This window comes from Octodon degus, unplaced genomic scaffold, assembly GCF_000260255.1.
Source record: "Octodon degus isolate 3935 unplaced genomic scaffold, OctDeg1.0 scaffold00021, whole genome shotgun sequence".
NCBI lineage: Eukaryota > Metazoa > Chordata > Mammalia > Rodentia > Octodontidae > Octodon > Octodon degus.
Genome location: NW_004524597.1, coordinates 13,837,380 through 13,853,024, shown reverse-complemented (window position 1 = coordinate 13,853,024; position 15,645 = coordinate 13,837,380). Strand labels below are relative to the sequence as shown.

The 15,645-nt window shown below is 53.6% G+C and overlaps 2 protein-coding genes across 3 annotated transcripts in view; both read right to left on the bottom strand.

Moving 5' to 3' along the window:
* Positions 1-3,884: 3,884 nt before the first annotated feature.
* On the bottom strand, positions 3,885-8,389 carry LOC101588178 (carbonic anhydrase 15). Its single transcript, XM_004628156.2, is given in 10 exon segments — positions 3,885-4,218; positions 4,312-4,478; positions 4,549-4,615; positions 4,932-5,001; positions 5,003-5,022; positions 5,116-5,276; positions 5,845-6,015; positions 6,519-6,554; positions 6,804-6,896; positions 8,287-8,389. Coding segments are annotated over 9 exon segments (978 nt in total). The 5' UTR covers positions 6,868-6,896; positions 8,287-8,389; the 3' UTR covers positions 3,885-3,996.
* Positions 8,390-8,565: 176 nt separating this feature from the next.
* Dgcr2 (DiGeorge syndrome critical region gene 2) overlaps positions 8,566-15,645 on the bottom strand; it is an 88,100-nt gene continuing 81,020 nt past the window's right edge. For both annotated transcript variants that reach the window (XM_004627993.2, XM_004627995.2), the window contains 3 exons: positions 13,689-13,841; positions 12,509-12,745; positions 8,566-11,113 (listed from right to left, as the gene is read on the bottom strand). In XM_004627993.2, coding sequence (XP_004628050.1) covers positions 10,857-11,113; positions 12,509-12,745; positions 13,689-13,841 — 647 coding nt within the window. In that variant the 3' untranslated portion in view covers positions 8,566-10,856. The remainder of the gene's footprint in view (positions 11,114-12,508; positions 12,746-13,688; positions 13,842-15,645) is intronic.

Below are 15,645 nucleotides of genomic sequence, written 5' to 3'. Positions count from 1 at the left end.
TAATCCCAGCTCTTGGGAGGCTGTAAACAGGCGGATCACTGAGTCCAATCTAGTAGTGAGACCCGAAACACCCTATAGATCCTTCCCTAAAATACAAAATACAAAAAAAAAAAAAAAATCAATAAATAAAATAAAACTGTCCTGGGGCTGAACCAGGGCAGCTCATAGGTTTAGCTCATTGGTAGATAGGTCCTGAGTGGAACTTCGCTGAAATGTGGGTAAGAGAGTGTCACTGAGGGGACACAGCAAGGGCCGTACACAGGCTGACATAGCACACGGCCTCCTTCACTGAGATGACAAGTTCCATCCTCAGGTCTGGTGGCCGTGAGGGTGAGACTTCAGCCTAGCAAGCCAGGAACACACTATGAATAGGTGTCCCAAAACAGGACACACACACACACACACACACACACACACACACACACACACAGCTGCAGAGAGACCAGTCTCTGTGTACCCAGTTGTCTTGTCATCTCCCTTCCAGCTCAGGTTGGTTCCTTGCCAGCCCTACCCAACCTTCAATTTTCTGGGAAGGCCCCAGGGCCCAGAGCACCCAGCATCCTAACTAGCCCCTGGGGTGGGAGGTGGGTAGTAAGAACAACAGGGGGTGGGGAAGTGCTGCCCTCTAGAGTGCCGACAGTCCTCTGGGGCTGACACAGATGGCAGGCACAGACAAAGGCATCAGGGTGTAGTGAAGAGGGTCTCCACTGAAGGAGAAAGGACTGCAGAGGTAGAAAAACCAGAGGAGACAGCCACAAGGTCTGGCATACCAGTCTGGGAGGGGAGGAGTGGCTCCCCTCACCCTCTATTATAAAGTAGGGAGAGGGTCCCAGCCCCACCCAGTATCCATTTACTCTTTTACCATACAGTCAGCATGTTTAGCAATATCAAGTACCTAGCTCTACACTGGACCCAGCCTGGATGAAGCAGCCCTGAGACCAAGGACCAACTGTTTGTGGACAGTCATTTAAAATAAATTGTGAGTCAGGTACAATGGCATGCACCCATAATCCCAGGTACCGGGGAGGCAGAAGTAGATGGGCTTGAGCCCAGGAATTAAGGAATTAAGACTAGATAACACAGCAACGTAGAGATTCTTGTGGTTCAAACAAACCGACAAAACACACACTGAAGTGTCCTGAGAAAGATGGGCTTGAGTACTTGGTGTGGAATGGGGTGATTTAAGGATGGTTTCCCTGCTGAAGTGGGATAAACTGAAACTATGGGGCAAATGAGGGGTTGGGAGGGCTGTACAAGGACCAGGGGTTATTGGGTTAGGAGAGGTTAAGAGGTGGTGGCCCTGGTATGGTGAGACATGGGCTGGGACCTCCTGGGCCTTTTCAAGGGCTGGGGACTCCTGAGAACAAAAGAGACCCTGAAGATTTGCGTGAGGAGGCACAGAGTTGGAGATGCCACTACAGGATGCAGTTCTGCATGTGTGTGAGGACTGAGTCAGCGAGGAGGCCTGTGGGATCCATGACCACACTCAGCTTTCTGACTATGACAAGGGCAGTAGCTTCCCGTGCAAGATGCAAAGTCCATTGGTGACTGACTCCAGTCTCAGAGGTGCCTGGGCATCTGCAGCCACTGTTCCACATTCTGTCAACTGTGCCCAAGGGTCAGCCCAAGTTTCAAATGGGTACTCACCAACAACACAATCCCTGCAGGCAAGTCTGGTACCCCTGTGCTTGCTGGCATTGACCTTCCATGGTCCCCTGGAACTCTGATCACCCTTGGGCCCAGCCCTGCCAGGGTTCCCTACACCACCCCCGCCCCTGGCGGATCTCCTGAGGCCTTGGTCGTTCCCATAAGTGTCCCCAGAGCTCTCTCCACCACACAATGTTGCTTGGGACCCAGTGGTCGCTAGGCTGCAGGCTGGGGCTCCCGGGCAGGCCCAGCGCTGGTGGCAGAGGTGCCGGCTGCAGCTCAGATGGCGGCGGAAGCCGGGCGCTCGTGGGCTCAGGCGCGAAGCACGTACGGAGCTAGTGAGGCACTGCGGCGTGGTCCAGGACGCCGTCGGGACCCGGGATCGCAGCCCAACGGGTTGGTCCTGGAAGAAGTCCGCGCCCCAGGCCGCCTGGCTCGCTTGCGGGGCCAGCTCCGCGCTGAGGTAGCCGGGAGAGCAGAGGCTCCGAGACTGCTGAGGCTGGTGGAGCGCGCGGGGGCCGGAGCTGGCGCGGCAGCGACCAGCGATAGGACTGATGCACGCAGCGGCGGCTCGGTGTGCTCCGTGTGCGGGGAGCCGCGCGGCGGTGCCACTTACCCTGCGGGCGTCCTGGAAGTGAGCGAGCGGCGGCTACAGGAGGGCCTGGCAGCCGTGCGCGCCGAGCTGGGCGCAGGATTAGAGGCGCTGCGAGCGGAGCTGCGCGCCGAGCTAGACGCCCTCCGAGCGCTGCTGCCGCCGCCTCCGTCGCCACCGCCCGCCCGCCGCGAGCCCCGTACCGCTCCCCGCGCCGCGCCCCGCGGTCCTGCTCTGTTGCGGGCGCTTGGCGCTGTGAACGCCTTGGTCGTGCCATCGAAGCCCGACGTGGACGCCTCTGATGGCCCTGCAGAAGGTGGTGCGAATCGAGCCCCAGTCCGGAAGAACCACAAGAAAACTTCCCTGCCACCCGGGGCCCCGCAAGGAGATTAAGGGCAGCCACACAGAAGGCGGGCCGTGGTGAAGTACCAGAGAAGTCACCGCTAGCCTGAGGGGATTTGGTGTCCCTGGCAGGGGACAAATGGAAAGATTTACCCGCCACTTGGTTCGAAGCAAGAAGATTCCCAGATGCTAGCAGCTAGAATATTTGCAGGGTGGGAAGCAGAGTTGGAGTTGGGGACTGTCCAGGATCAGTCTGCGCAGGGAGGGCGGGCGGCTCTGCACTTGTGATTAGGGCTCGAGACCTCACGGGTGTGGAAGGTGGGTAGAGTCCTTTGGTCTTAAGAATGCGTAAGGATCTGGGCCAGAGATGTGGCCTCCAGGAAAGCAGCCCGCAGAGCCCAGAGATTTGCAGCCCAGCCCCCTGCCTCTGAGGTGAGTGAAAATCCATTTTCTTTAATGGTGCTAGGGGAAGGCAAGCCCTCCACACACTGCAACAGTGTAACCCAGACACTGTGCAACAGACTCCAGGGATATACAAGTGGCTGAGACATTGGGACCTGGACACAACGTCAGTGAGGACAGTTCCACATCAATGTACAATCACATTTCCCACATATGTTATGGAGGAGGCAGCCTGACTCTGGCTTCACTCACATGACAGCTTCATCCAGTGTCCCTTGGACCAACTTTGCTTTGAACAGTGACACCAGGGACATTTATGCTTCCACTTAGGTTCACCATAGACTGCGGGATACAGCATCTCTCTAGAAAGTCTCACTCTACAATTGGACTATACAGTGTAACTTCCCAGTTTAACTGTCAGCTGTGTTTGGCTTCACCATGGGCAGACAGCTCTTCACTAGCCCTCTGTCACCAGAACCCACCAACCCAGCCCAGTCTGCAGCAGAGACTGGAACCCACAACTTCTCAAGAGGAAACTTTAGCTGGGGTCTCTACTTAAATAGTATCCTGGGTTTTAAATAAAATGTGTAATTGTGGGCTAAAAGTGACATTTTTGAGACAATGCAAGCTTTTCTCCTTCCATCTAATCAGGAATTTGAATATGTAGTAGGCTGGGATCCCCTTCTCCCTCTAAGAAGGATATGGGGGTGAGCCTGGGGCTTCTGGAAGAGAATCCTGAGACTGTGGTGGAGTGTGGAACGGTCACTAAGGGGTCTCCCAGTTGTTTGGACAGGCACTTGAAGCTTAACCTAGGCCCCATTCCGTCCCCATTCCCAGCCACATTAGCCCAAGGTCACTCTGTACATTATTTTATTTTATTTTATTTTTTTACAAGCTCTTGTTATGTAGTTCAGGCTGGCCTTGAGCTCACTGTGTAGCAATCCTCCTCCAAGTGCTGGGATAACAAGCATGCCAGTAGGCCAGGGTATGCATCATTTATTATGGGAGGAGAGTCAAGCCTGTATCCTAGGTCCCAGCCACAGCCACACACAGAGCCCCAGGCCCAGTAGAGTCTGATGTACACCAGCCAGGGTTAGGATCAGGGGTGAGGCTGCAGCATGGATCATGGCTCTGGGTGAGGCAGAGACCCTACGCCCTTCCAGGGGCTGCTGGGGGCGAAAATTATCAGTGAGCAGCCTGAGCCCGGCCCGAGGTAAGGTCTGGAACTGGGCCACCTGAGAAGGCAAAGATGAGACAAGGTGGGAAAGGCTGGGGAAAGCTAAACCTTCAGGAAGGAGGGCAGCCTGGCCCAGGGACAGGGGCCTCACCTGCGCATGTCCGATGGGTATGGCAGTCTCAAAAATGGTCCAGAGCACTGTGGGTTCACAGCCTGGTGTGGTCAGTGACCCCGAGTAGCGATAGTAGTGCAAGAGCCCCGAAGAGTCAGGCAGCAGAGAGGCCAATGGGAAGGTAGATGTCAGATTCACCAAGATTCCTGGGGGGAGGAGAGATTGGAATCCACTTCCCTATGTCCCCAGTTTAGATGCAACCCCACTGCTCCTCACCGGGTGAAGACACGTTCTTCAGGACTGACATAATAGCAGAGAAGTTGGAGTTGTCTTGGTCCTGCTCCTGGGGAGTGCAATTCCAGTGAGAGGGACCCTTGAGTTGTGTCTCTGAAGGTGGGATCTCTGGGAGTAGGGAGCAGATTCCAGTGGGAAGCTCTCAGGAGTGATAGGGACTAGGGAGATGGCTTTGGGGAAGGTCACCCCTACTGAGCACCAAGACCCAGCACTTCCAAATGGCTTCATCCTCCCAGAAATCCTTTAAATTCTATAGGACCCCAAACCACACCTCACTACCCTATAGATTCCAAAGGCCTTCCTCAACCTCTGCACACAAGATCCCCTTGCTGGAAGTCACAGGGAACACTCAGCCCCTCTCTCACCGTCAACAGCACAGCCAGCACTGCGAGCCCATCTGGGTGACGTCGTGCCTCCCCCATGCTCTGGTACTTAGCTTATGTGGACCACATGCATCTGGGGAGGCAGACATCAGGAGGTTCCTGCTGCCCTATCCCTTCACACTCCACCATCTTACTTAATGGTGTACCCTGCCATACTAGAGCCCACCTCCATGGAGCTCCGCTGCCCATCCAGGCTGTGCTCAGAGCCTGTGTGTCCTGGACTCCCCCAGTGGAAGTGCAGCTGTAGTGCTCGGTAGGCAGGTGATGGTAGCCCGGCCCCCCAGATCTTCAGGGGGCTCTGTGGACCAGTGTCCATGTGGAGTATCACTGAGGGTGAGGGGATACATGATATGCCCCTCTTCTCCTGCCAAGGCATTAAATCTAGCACAGCAGGAAGGGAGCAGCCCTCCGCTGGTGGTCTGGTCCCAGCTGTGTGTGGCTGTGGCTACCCTCCAGGCTCCCTGATCCTGGGGATACCCTAACTTCTGGGTTTATTTTGACATTTTGTCCTGCTCAAAGGGCCATAGCTGGTTACTATTTGTAAGAGTCCTGACTCCTATGGGTGGCATTTTGACCACTGTATGTGGTTCTGCTTTGTGGTAATTTTGACTCCTATTAAGTGGGGTAGGGGACTCTCATTCATGTATATAGCTTCTTAGCCAATCTGTGGGCGTTATTTTTTGTAGTGCTGAGGAGGAACACAGGGCCTCACATTCTCAGTAAGTGCTCTAGGACTGAGCTATGCCCTCAGCCCTGTGGGCAATTTTTGACCTCTACATGGTATTTCAGCTCCTGTATGTGTAAGTCCTGATGCCTGTGTGCCAATGGGAGTTCTCATTTCTTGTGTGGGGTTCCTGTCTCTGTCTGTAAGGAGTCCTGACCTTGGGGTGCTGACCTGTATGGCCATCATTCTCGAGGGTCCATGGGCCTGGAGGTGCTGAGTCATAGCCTTGAAAGATGAAGGGCCCAAGATTGGAGTCCCGCTGGACCAGGCGGAGGTCTATGTTGATGGGGGACTGGGTTGGACCCCCACAGGCAGGTGCTAGCTCCTTCCAGTGGGTGGGGCCTGAGGGAACAAGGTCTGGGATCTCTGAGGAGGGGTCAAGAAAGCAACCTAAGGGTACATAGAGGACCCCACACACCAGAGAATACCCTAGGAAACTATTAGACCATCCCTCCATACACCTGGACAGGCCACAGCTTCCATGCCTTGCCCTCATCACCTAACCTAGCCACCAAGTCTGAAGGTGGGTGCCCCATAGGGAAAGGAGGTAGACCTCTCTGGCCCACAGTGGAGACTACCTCCCACTGCATGCACTGACAGGCCTACAAACCCAGATAGGAACAGGACTAGGGATCACAGCAGTCCTGGACACAGATACAGAGGGACAGTCACAGCCATGCTGTCTTATCCCAGTCACTTGGGCACAAGAACACAGGAGCCTGCAGATACCACAAAGGGCAGTGTGCAGTCAACCTCTTGGCACCCCTCTGCTGGCTTTGCACCCCTGTGGTGGCTCCTGAACACAGGCCAATCCCACACAGCCCCATTTGACACGGTGTCCTCACCACACATTGGGTCCTGAGAGTCGTAGCACCAGGTACCTGCCAACAAGTGAGCAGGGGATGGAGCTGAGAAACCAGCTTTTCCAAAATCCCATCCCAGCAGCATCCCGGAATGGGGAGCATGTCTTAGGCTAGGCCAGTGCAGAGCCTGCTCATCTGTCACCCCGACCACAGCAGCTCCTCCTTCCGGACTCCCACCTCCCACCAGTGGCAGATCCAAAGAGGTGGCAGAAATCAGAGAACGGGGGAACTGGGTCAAGAACAGACAGGCAGAGTCCTAGCGCTCACCCTTTGAGTCCACCTGCACCACCAGTTGCACCGTGAAGAGGAGCACAAAGCCCACGGGCCTCATAGCGCAACAGCAGCTTTCACTCTGGAGAACTGAAAGAGGTTCACACTTTCGGAGCCAGTGGCTACATATTTATTAGTAGGGAGAGCTAGGGGCGGGGCTAAACCCTCCACTGGCTTGGACCGGATCACCTTGGAGTGGGCCAGATGGGGAGGTGGCAGTGCCCAGGCCTGGTGCAGGGAGGGAGAGCTCCAAGCAAACCAGGCTCCACCCTTAGCCCCACGGCTGCAGCTGTGTGCAGCAAGGTCTCTGGCATTAATCCTGAGGGGAAGAGGAATACCCTACTATTCCCATTTATAGTACTGGAAATGGAGTCAGAGAACCAGAAAGGTCAAGCCAAACCCACCAATTGGCAAGGATGTTAGTTTTAATGGTGAAATTACCTTGGATTCCCAGCGCCGCTGACGTGAGGGGCAGGACTGAAGGGCGCGGGGGAAGACATCTTTTGCCCAGCTCTCAGTATGGGATTCCATTTCCTGACCCCAAACACTGCCTCCTTTCTACTGACATCTATCTTTCCACAGACAACCCTACCCAAGTTCTCAGAGAGGTTACTGCCTTCCCCTTCTGCTGCACCCAGCGCTGGTGAGGATTAAGGCTAATGCAATAGCTTCCAGGAAGCGGGCAGGTGATGGACCAGTGGGAGCCCTCTGCTCCAGCCAGTCGCCCCAGGCTTTTCCCACTTTTAGGGGCCCAGGAGCTGTCTGTGGTGCTATCAGAGACCCAGATGCAAAAAGGCGGCTTGGAAGTTTGATTAGAAGACTCCTCTCCAGAGTTGTCCTCAGGGAGCCCTTGAGTTCCAAGTAAGTTTGGGAATTCATTGCATAGACAACAGCAACCCTGGAGCCTGGCTCTGGTCCTCCAGATCATCCAACTCAAATCACTTGTCGTCATCTGAGTGGTTTAGGGACCCAGTTCAGCCAACCCCTCATCTCGCTAGCCCACAGTTCCTATACCCATGCAGGCTGGAGCTCCCACTCCTTCACCACTGGGAGTCTAGTTACCTTCTTGGTGGCCCCAGCAGGGTGCCCAGCCAAAGCCTTGTCAGCTACTGCTCCAGAGCTTAACTACAGATGAGAACAGTCCCCCAGGAAGGGCCTGGCCCCCCTTCACACTCAACCCACTCAGGAGGTAGGGGCAAGGTTCATTCCAGCCCTCTCTGGGCATGTAAGATAATGACCCATTATCCTCGGAGACCTAGATTCCCTAAATGGGCTTCAGGACCAGTCTCTAAGAGACCCGAGGGGGCCAAGGACTGCTTTAGAAAAGGTGAACTGCAGGGAGGATCTGTATGTGTGTGTGTGTGTATATATATATATATATATATATGGCCAGAGGAGCTTTAAAGAGCCAGTGGCCCAAATTCCAGGCCCTCCCTTGCACCCACCCACCCCAGATCTCCCATTAGGACAGCCAGCTTACCACATGGGATGCAAGGCAGCTCCACTACATGCACCCATGTATCACCAGCACTCTTCAGGGTGATAGCCAATGCCCAATGCAGTGAGGTTTCAGTGCCAGAGGGATGGAAGCCCCTCACTGCACAGCTCAGCTCCCTTGGGCCTCTGCAATGGAGCACTGAGGTCTGGGAGCCACACATAAGGGCGGCCCTGTAGGAAAGCAGGTAGCCCAGCTATCCCCACCTGAACCTGTGACAGCTGGGGGGGAGGGGAGGGCTATACCAAGAAGTGACTACACCTCTTCCAGAACACAAGTTTATTTGGCATTTGGATGAAATGGTTCTCACAGCATCTTAAGAAAAGGATTAGTGCCAATCAGATGAAAAATACACCCAAACTAAAACCCTTAGTGAAACAAAAAGTAAAAACAGGCATTGAGACAATGTACAGTATTAAATTCCACCTCCACAAGGCAGGTCAGAGGGCACCTGGTCTCAGAAAGTGCCATGACAGTCCTGGGGCAGAAGGTCCCTCCCAGGAACTTGGACTGTCTGTCCCTTTGGGCTCTAATATGTGAGGTGAGCGGGGGCATGTCTCCCACAAGAACACATCTCAGCAAAGGCCAACCTGTCAGACCTCAGAGGACAACCAGATCTTGCAGAGGATAGGTAAGAATAGATGGGCAGGCCCCAGCAGAGTATGGCTCCTGGAGCCACAATAGTTGGTGACCTGGGCAGCCCAGCACACAGGCCTTCTGCCAGTCTCAGAATGGCAGTAGGCTAGGCATCAGTTGCCAGCCCTGGGTATCTGATGCTTCCCCACCTGAAAAAGACCCACTGGCAACTCTGACAGAACACTTGCCAGTCTTGAAGCACACACACCTTGAAGCACAGTCCACTATGGATTACTCTCTTCCTTACTACCTCCCTTACCTGCCTACCTGGCTCCAACAGTCCTCTGGTCCCTCAGAGCAAGCTTCTCAGCCCCCACACTGTGCCCGCTCCCCTGCCCATTTCTGACGCTTATGAGGGAGGTAGGTCCCTGTGAAGCTTTGCTGGAATGGTCCTCAGAACCTTCATAAGTCTCTCAGAACCAGCACACTGAGGTCTGCTTTGTTCTCTGGTGGACATGAGGATCTTGTTTCCATAAAGTCATCCTAAGCAATAGCCCTTGGCAGGGAAGCACAGACTGTAGCATCTGGTTCCTATGGGCCAAGCCCAGGGACAGGATGTTCGATGATAAAAACATCTCCGGTCAGCTCTTGGTCATAGTTCATCTTTGAGCAACTTGAGATCCCCTTTTACAAGGTACCTATAACTGGGCTAAGGCTCCACAGAACCAAATGTGTCAAGGACTCTTCCCCACTGATGTTCCTGAGTGGGGTAAGGCTCCCTCATGCAAAGACCATGTGCTAAGGGTAGGATCTTAGGCACAGTTCCATCCTAGGGTAGCCCAAGACAAAAATCTAAGATCTGGGGCAGCAGGGCACCACCCCACTCTGAATTCCTATGAACTACCACCTGCAAAATTCTGGCCATATACACACACAGACACGCGCACGAACGCATGTGCACGCACGCACACACACACAAAGAAAAGATTCAGACATTCAACGTAGAAAAGATATGGATGTGCTAAAAATCGCACAGAACCCGCTTAATTTCCAAACCTCAGAAATGGTAAAGGCCTGTGTCAGGAGACAAGACCACTGCCCCCATCAGGCCTCAGGGACCCTCAAGCAAAAGGCCCCCAAGTACCCAAGGCTGCTGAGGGAGGGAGGCGTGCATGCAGCCACCAGGTACTAGGCTCTAGTGGTGGCAGTGGTGCAAGACTTTCAGGAGATAAACAGCCTGGGATGTTCAGTTCAGCCACCCCTCCCTTGAAGGAAACGCTTTATGGCACAAAGGTGGGGTGAGAGCAGACCAGACCCAAGGGCCATTCAACAGGGGGGTGGAGGGAATGGGTACCAGAAGATGGGGAAAGGTAACAGTTTGACCCCATTTCTTCAATGGGGAGGGTCCAGACCCTACTCCCAGGGGAGCCATGCACAATGTTGGGGAGAGGCCTCTTTGTCACACAGCTGGGCTTTCTGAAAGAAGTTTTCAACCTCCTTCTCAGGGCCTTGATCTCTGATGTTCACACATAGACCTGGAGGGGCCACTCCCAGAACAGCTAATGTAGCACATTCAAGGCTGTCTCCCTGGAGGCATACCCACTGCCTCACTAGTCATAACTGTTCACAGATGGCTCCAGCCCCACCCCCAGGGCCTTCTGTTCCCATAGTGCCTGTTCTTCCCTCCTCCTGAAATGTGTGGTGTGGGCACACACTGTCATTCTTCTCCCATTTAAAGAGACACTGACCCAAAGCTATGCATGTCTGTAAAGCCCTCAAGGAAACTTGGTTACGGGTGCTTGCCCCTTGCAAAGAGGCAGCTGCGGTCTCTCTATATACATGCACACCAGCTGGTGGGTGTGCGGCAGTGGAGCAGGGTCCAGGCTGCAGCAGGGCCCCTTCAAGCGTCCCACAGGGACTAGTGTCTTCTCGACAGCGAACAGGTACTCTCAGCCCACAGGAGTCATGGGCTGGGCTGTCTATACCACAGTATTGAGGGAGCCAAGACTGGGACGGCCACCTCCTGGTGATTCCTCTGCAGCTGGGGTGTTGCCACTTTGGGAAGGGTCAGAGGGCATGAGCAGGGCACTGTTGCTGTCTGCAGAATCTTCCAGGTCTGCCAGTGAGGTCCCCGGAGGGGGAAGAGGCTGTTCCAGGCACTGAGGCAATGTGCCTTCACTGCTACCATCCCCTGGGGTCGGTGGGCTAGCCTCTGCAGGATCAAAGGCATCGTCCTCTGCAGGAGAAAGGAGTACAAGGTTAAGTGAGGGCCGGGCAGACTGGGGACACTTCTTCCTGAACACCCCTGCCACCGCTATATGGTAAACATGGCCCACACTGGACCTCAGATTCTTGGGGGGTGAGGAGCCCTCCCACGAGGGGCTTCACTATGCACACCACTCCCCAGGGTCTACTCCTTTCCAGGCTGGCATCTAATTTGTACAAGGCACAGTCTGAACAAAGCAGACAAGGCTCTGTTTGGTCACTGCAGGGCAGTAAGGCAAGATGCAACAATAGAGTCATCAGAAGAAAGGGAGGTCAAAGGGAAACCACCTGAGATACACCAAGAAGATAGCAGAATGTAATGCCAGGGAGTTCCTGGGCCCTGGAAAGTGAAGAACAGGGAGAGCATAGGAGACTGGGTCAGAGCAGGCAGCATGGGTACATGACGAATGCAAGAGAGAAGCCTGAGAGAGGCATTCTTCCCTTCACCCAGCAGGCTTCTTACTACTTTGGGCAGCTTCTATAAGCAGGTGGCAACAGCTGCCAAGAATGTGGCCCCTCCAAGCCACCAACAGTCTCCCTGCCCTGCGCCTACCATAGCCTTTGCAAACAGCCTGTCCTATCCTGGTACCTCTATGACAATTTGGACCCTGAGGACAGGGGACAAGTCAAGTCTATTATACCCCAAACCATACAGCAGTGCCAGGCTAGTATGCCGTGTGCTGCATGAGAGCTTGCAAGGAGCTGGCTGTCTTGGGATGGCACTGCCCCACAAGGCCACTGCAGGGGTGTTTAGAGAGTATAAGGCACAGGAAAAAGGATGGGACACTTGCACTACATACCAGGGACAGAGACTGGCAATAAGGTGGGGGGACCTGATGGTCCTTAGCTGCGCAGTCCTGGGAGGAGCAATTTCCAGGGTCAGATGGAATGTGACTCAAGCAACTGGTCCACAACACCAGAACCAGTACTTTCTTCCCACTTCCCAGAGCCGCTTCCAGTTATGTCATAACAGTTTCTCAGCCCACCACATGAGCACACATCTTTATAGCCAAATGAGCGGCTCCTAGGTCTGGGTCATGGCCAGTCTTGTCCCAAGATCACCAATGTCTGGTTTCCCATCCCTGTACAGAGCCAGACCAATTGGGTCCCAACAGCTGCTCAGGAGGGAGGTGGGCAGAGTCGTAGGAGCAAGAGGATCTTAGACCTCCCCAGAATTCTTGGCATAGATATGGATGGAAGAAGAAATCAGGGCAGATGAGCAAACCCCTTATGTAAGGGCAATCCTGGAAAGCACCCTAAAGCAAAAGCCAAAGAGAAGGCCAGAAAAAAGTAAGGATCCCAGGCCTCTCAACCTAGAGAAGACCTGTGCTCTGATGACTCCATCTTCCCTGGGATGAGCAGGCACCTGCAGGATCGTAGAACACACTGTCCGGGTTGATGGAGGCCTCGTAGGGTGGTGGTGGGTCATCAGGCTGGTCGATATCCGGGTACTTGTAAGCTGTGTAGGGAGGCGGAGGATCGTGGAAGTGGAAAGTCCCACCTTCCCCATCATCAGAAAGATGGAGTGGGGTAAGGCCTGTGCCGAACCTATCTGGGCCATAGTCAAAGCCAGGTATCCTCCGGCCAAGGTTGAAGTGGTGCACTGGGCCGTCGAAAGTGAGAAACACAAGCAGAGCTGTGTCATTTGGAGACAGGTAGACTAGTTTCTGAGCCCTCTTTCTGAAGTTGGACCTACCATCTTAAGTACCATACACCTATAGCAGGATGCCCACCTGCTGGCTATACCTAATGTATCATACAAGAACTCTAAACATGAATCTCTCATCCCCAGGCCCCTACTCAAACCCACAGGTAATCTGTCATTTTGTCCTGCCACTTTATCCTGTCTAATGTGCTTCTATGTGTCTAACCCATATGTTCTGCTCACTCTGGAACTCAGTGAGCATTAAGGACAATCAGGGTGAACCCTCCCACTCATGGACAGAACACTAGCATCTCAGCTATGTGAGGCCTTCAAACAACCTGGATGCCCTGGGAGTACCAGGGTCCCTTACAGCAACTGGAAAGATCCCCTCAAGTTGCTACCATTTGCCCCCAACCCTCCCATACTGGAACAGGCCTTCTAGTTGAGCCTGGTACATTACTGAGGAACTTAGGCTATGGAGGGTAACACACACTTATCTAAGCTGTCTAATGGTCATGGTATATGAGGCCCCCACTCTAGCAGGTCCATACTCATAGTTCAGGTCACTGAAAAAGTGATACCACTACCTGAATGAACATGCTGCCCTCAGAGGTGTGAATGTTCAGAGGGTGAGAGGACTGCCTAACTTCAGACCTTGGGCAGCTCTTCTTCCCCAGGCATGTGCTTGATCTACGAGCAGGTGAGTGGCAGGAGAAGCTGCCACTGCTCTCCCATACTTGGAAGAGATCCCAACTCCTCCTCTTCCTCCCTAATTCTTACCAGAGTAACTGCTAGTATCTCAGCTTACATTAGACTGTACCTTGGAGTGATACAACCCAGTACTGGGGAGACCTAGAGATCTGAAACAGGGTAGACAACATGGCCCTCGGTGGGCACTCACAGTTTGCTCCAATCAGGGACTCGATGCGCTCTCGGCGCCTCTGGCGCAGCCGGTGGACCATGAAAAGCAGCAGTGAGAGGATGAGGAAGGAGGAGATGCAGCTGACCACCAAGCGCATACCGCTGGCCATGGAGTCAAACAGGTTGTTGCCATCTGTGAGGTAGGGAGGAATGAAATCCACCACTCAGAAAAAGAGCTTTTACGACAGGGGTGCAGCTCAGTGGTGGAGCACCTGCCTAGCACAAGCGAGGTCCTGAGTTCCATTTCCAGGCAGAAGGGTGTGGCACTACAGTGTACAGCTGTACTTGATAATCTTAGGACAGAAGGCAAAATAAGACCACTCAAAGTCAAGAATAATGAAACAACACTGGAAGTAGAGAAGGGAGCATGACTGTTCAGAAGGATGTTCCTACATGACTATCTATGGTGGAGCACCCTCACCTTGCTTTGGGATGGTAGCTGCCTCAAAATGGTTCATGCTCACTAGGCAGTAAGCCTGATTTTTGAGGAGCCGCAGGGCTCGATGGCTGTTGTGTGTAACACCCCTCCAACTGTCACTGTCCAAGAAGTGAAGACTAGCATTTTTAGAAGGCTGAGGATGAGCAGCTCTGTGTGTCCAGATGCAAAGCTGCACATGAGGTCACCACCTTTGGCTTTTGCTCCTTAGGACATATGACGCCATCCCTGCCTCAGACAGGACAAAGCATTACCAATTATACCCAGTGTTCCAAAAACACCAACACAAGATCCAGGAAGAAAGGCAAAGCCTTCCTAGCCTTTCTGTTCAAGGCCTGCAGCTCTATGAAGGAAGGAGCTGGGTTACACACTGGAGCACACCTGAGTGAGACCAGGTAGCTGCCCTGTCTCAGGATGGGCCATGGTAGCCCTCCATTGAGCCTCCGGGAGGCTTGAAGTGGGCATGATGCCCTGAGCAGCTTAGGAAGGACAGGCTGCAAGAAAGAAGTATGAAGGTTGGGGAACCCAGTGAGGAGGTGCCTATAGCATTAAGAAAATGACAAAAGAGTCTGGGATGGGGGTGGAGATAGATACGAGGAAATTATAGCACAAGATAAATTTAGGTCTCAGAATGACCATGTTTCAGCGATGGACTGGGGAAAACACAGGAAACACCTGCTGCTGCCACACAGGCTTCCAACATCTGCCGGGGACTAAGTATACAAAAGATGGTCACTCTGAGCATGGTGCAGTGAAGCACTTGAAAACCCCAGCACTGACCTTCCTAGTGCATCACACCCATGCAGGTGCAAGAGTGGCTAGGGTGGCCCAGCTCTACCTGTGTGCTCAGGGAGTGTTGGGAAAAGGGACTATGACACCTTGCTCTAGTTGGGCTAAAGGCCAAGCAGCAACAGATGCAAACCATAGCACTTTCCCTGACTCTTCCAAGGCCCCCCTGCCTCTACCCTTTTGGTGCTCAACACCTTGGGGAGGAGGTGCAACTGGCACTCAGTAGTACAGTCTAGGGATGCTGATCTACATTTCAAGGCACCCAGATGGTGACATGCACACATCTGCCAATATCTCAACAATGCCACTGAGGGGGACACTCTGTCTTGCCCTGGTGCACACTATGTATGAACTGCTGATAGGAGAGGTGATATACGTGATATGTGTAGTACCAAGTGAGAAGAGGACTTGTACTGGTTAAATGCCTACACTGTGACTGCATTTCCATGTGCTCCTAATCTAGATGACACTACAGCTCACATCAAGTCGCAGGATGATCAGGTAGGAAGTGGCCCCAGGCCTATGTGCCTCCACAGACCGACAGCAGAAGCCAGGCAGGCTTCAGGGATAAGATGAGCCCACTGGCTCCTGGACCCAGAAGCACCCCATTTTACTTTTTTTTTTTTTTTCCAAGTAAGGGTCTCACCAGGCAGTTCAGGCTATCCTTGAACACACACACACACACACACACACACACACACACACACACACA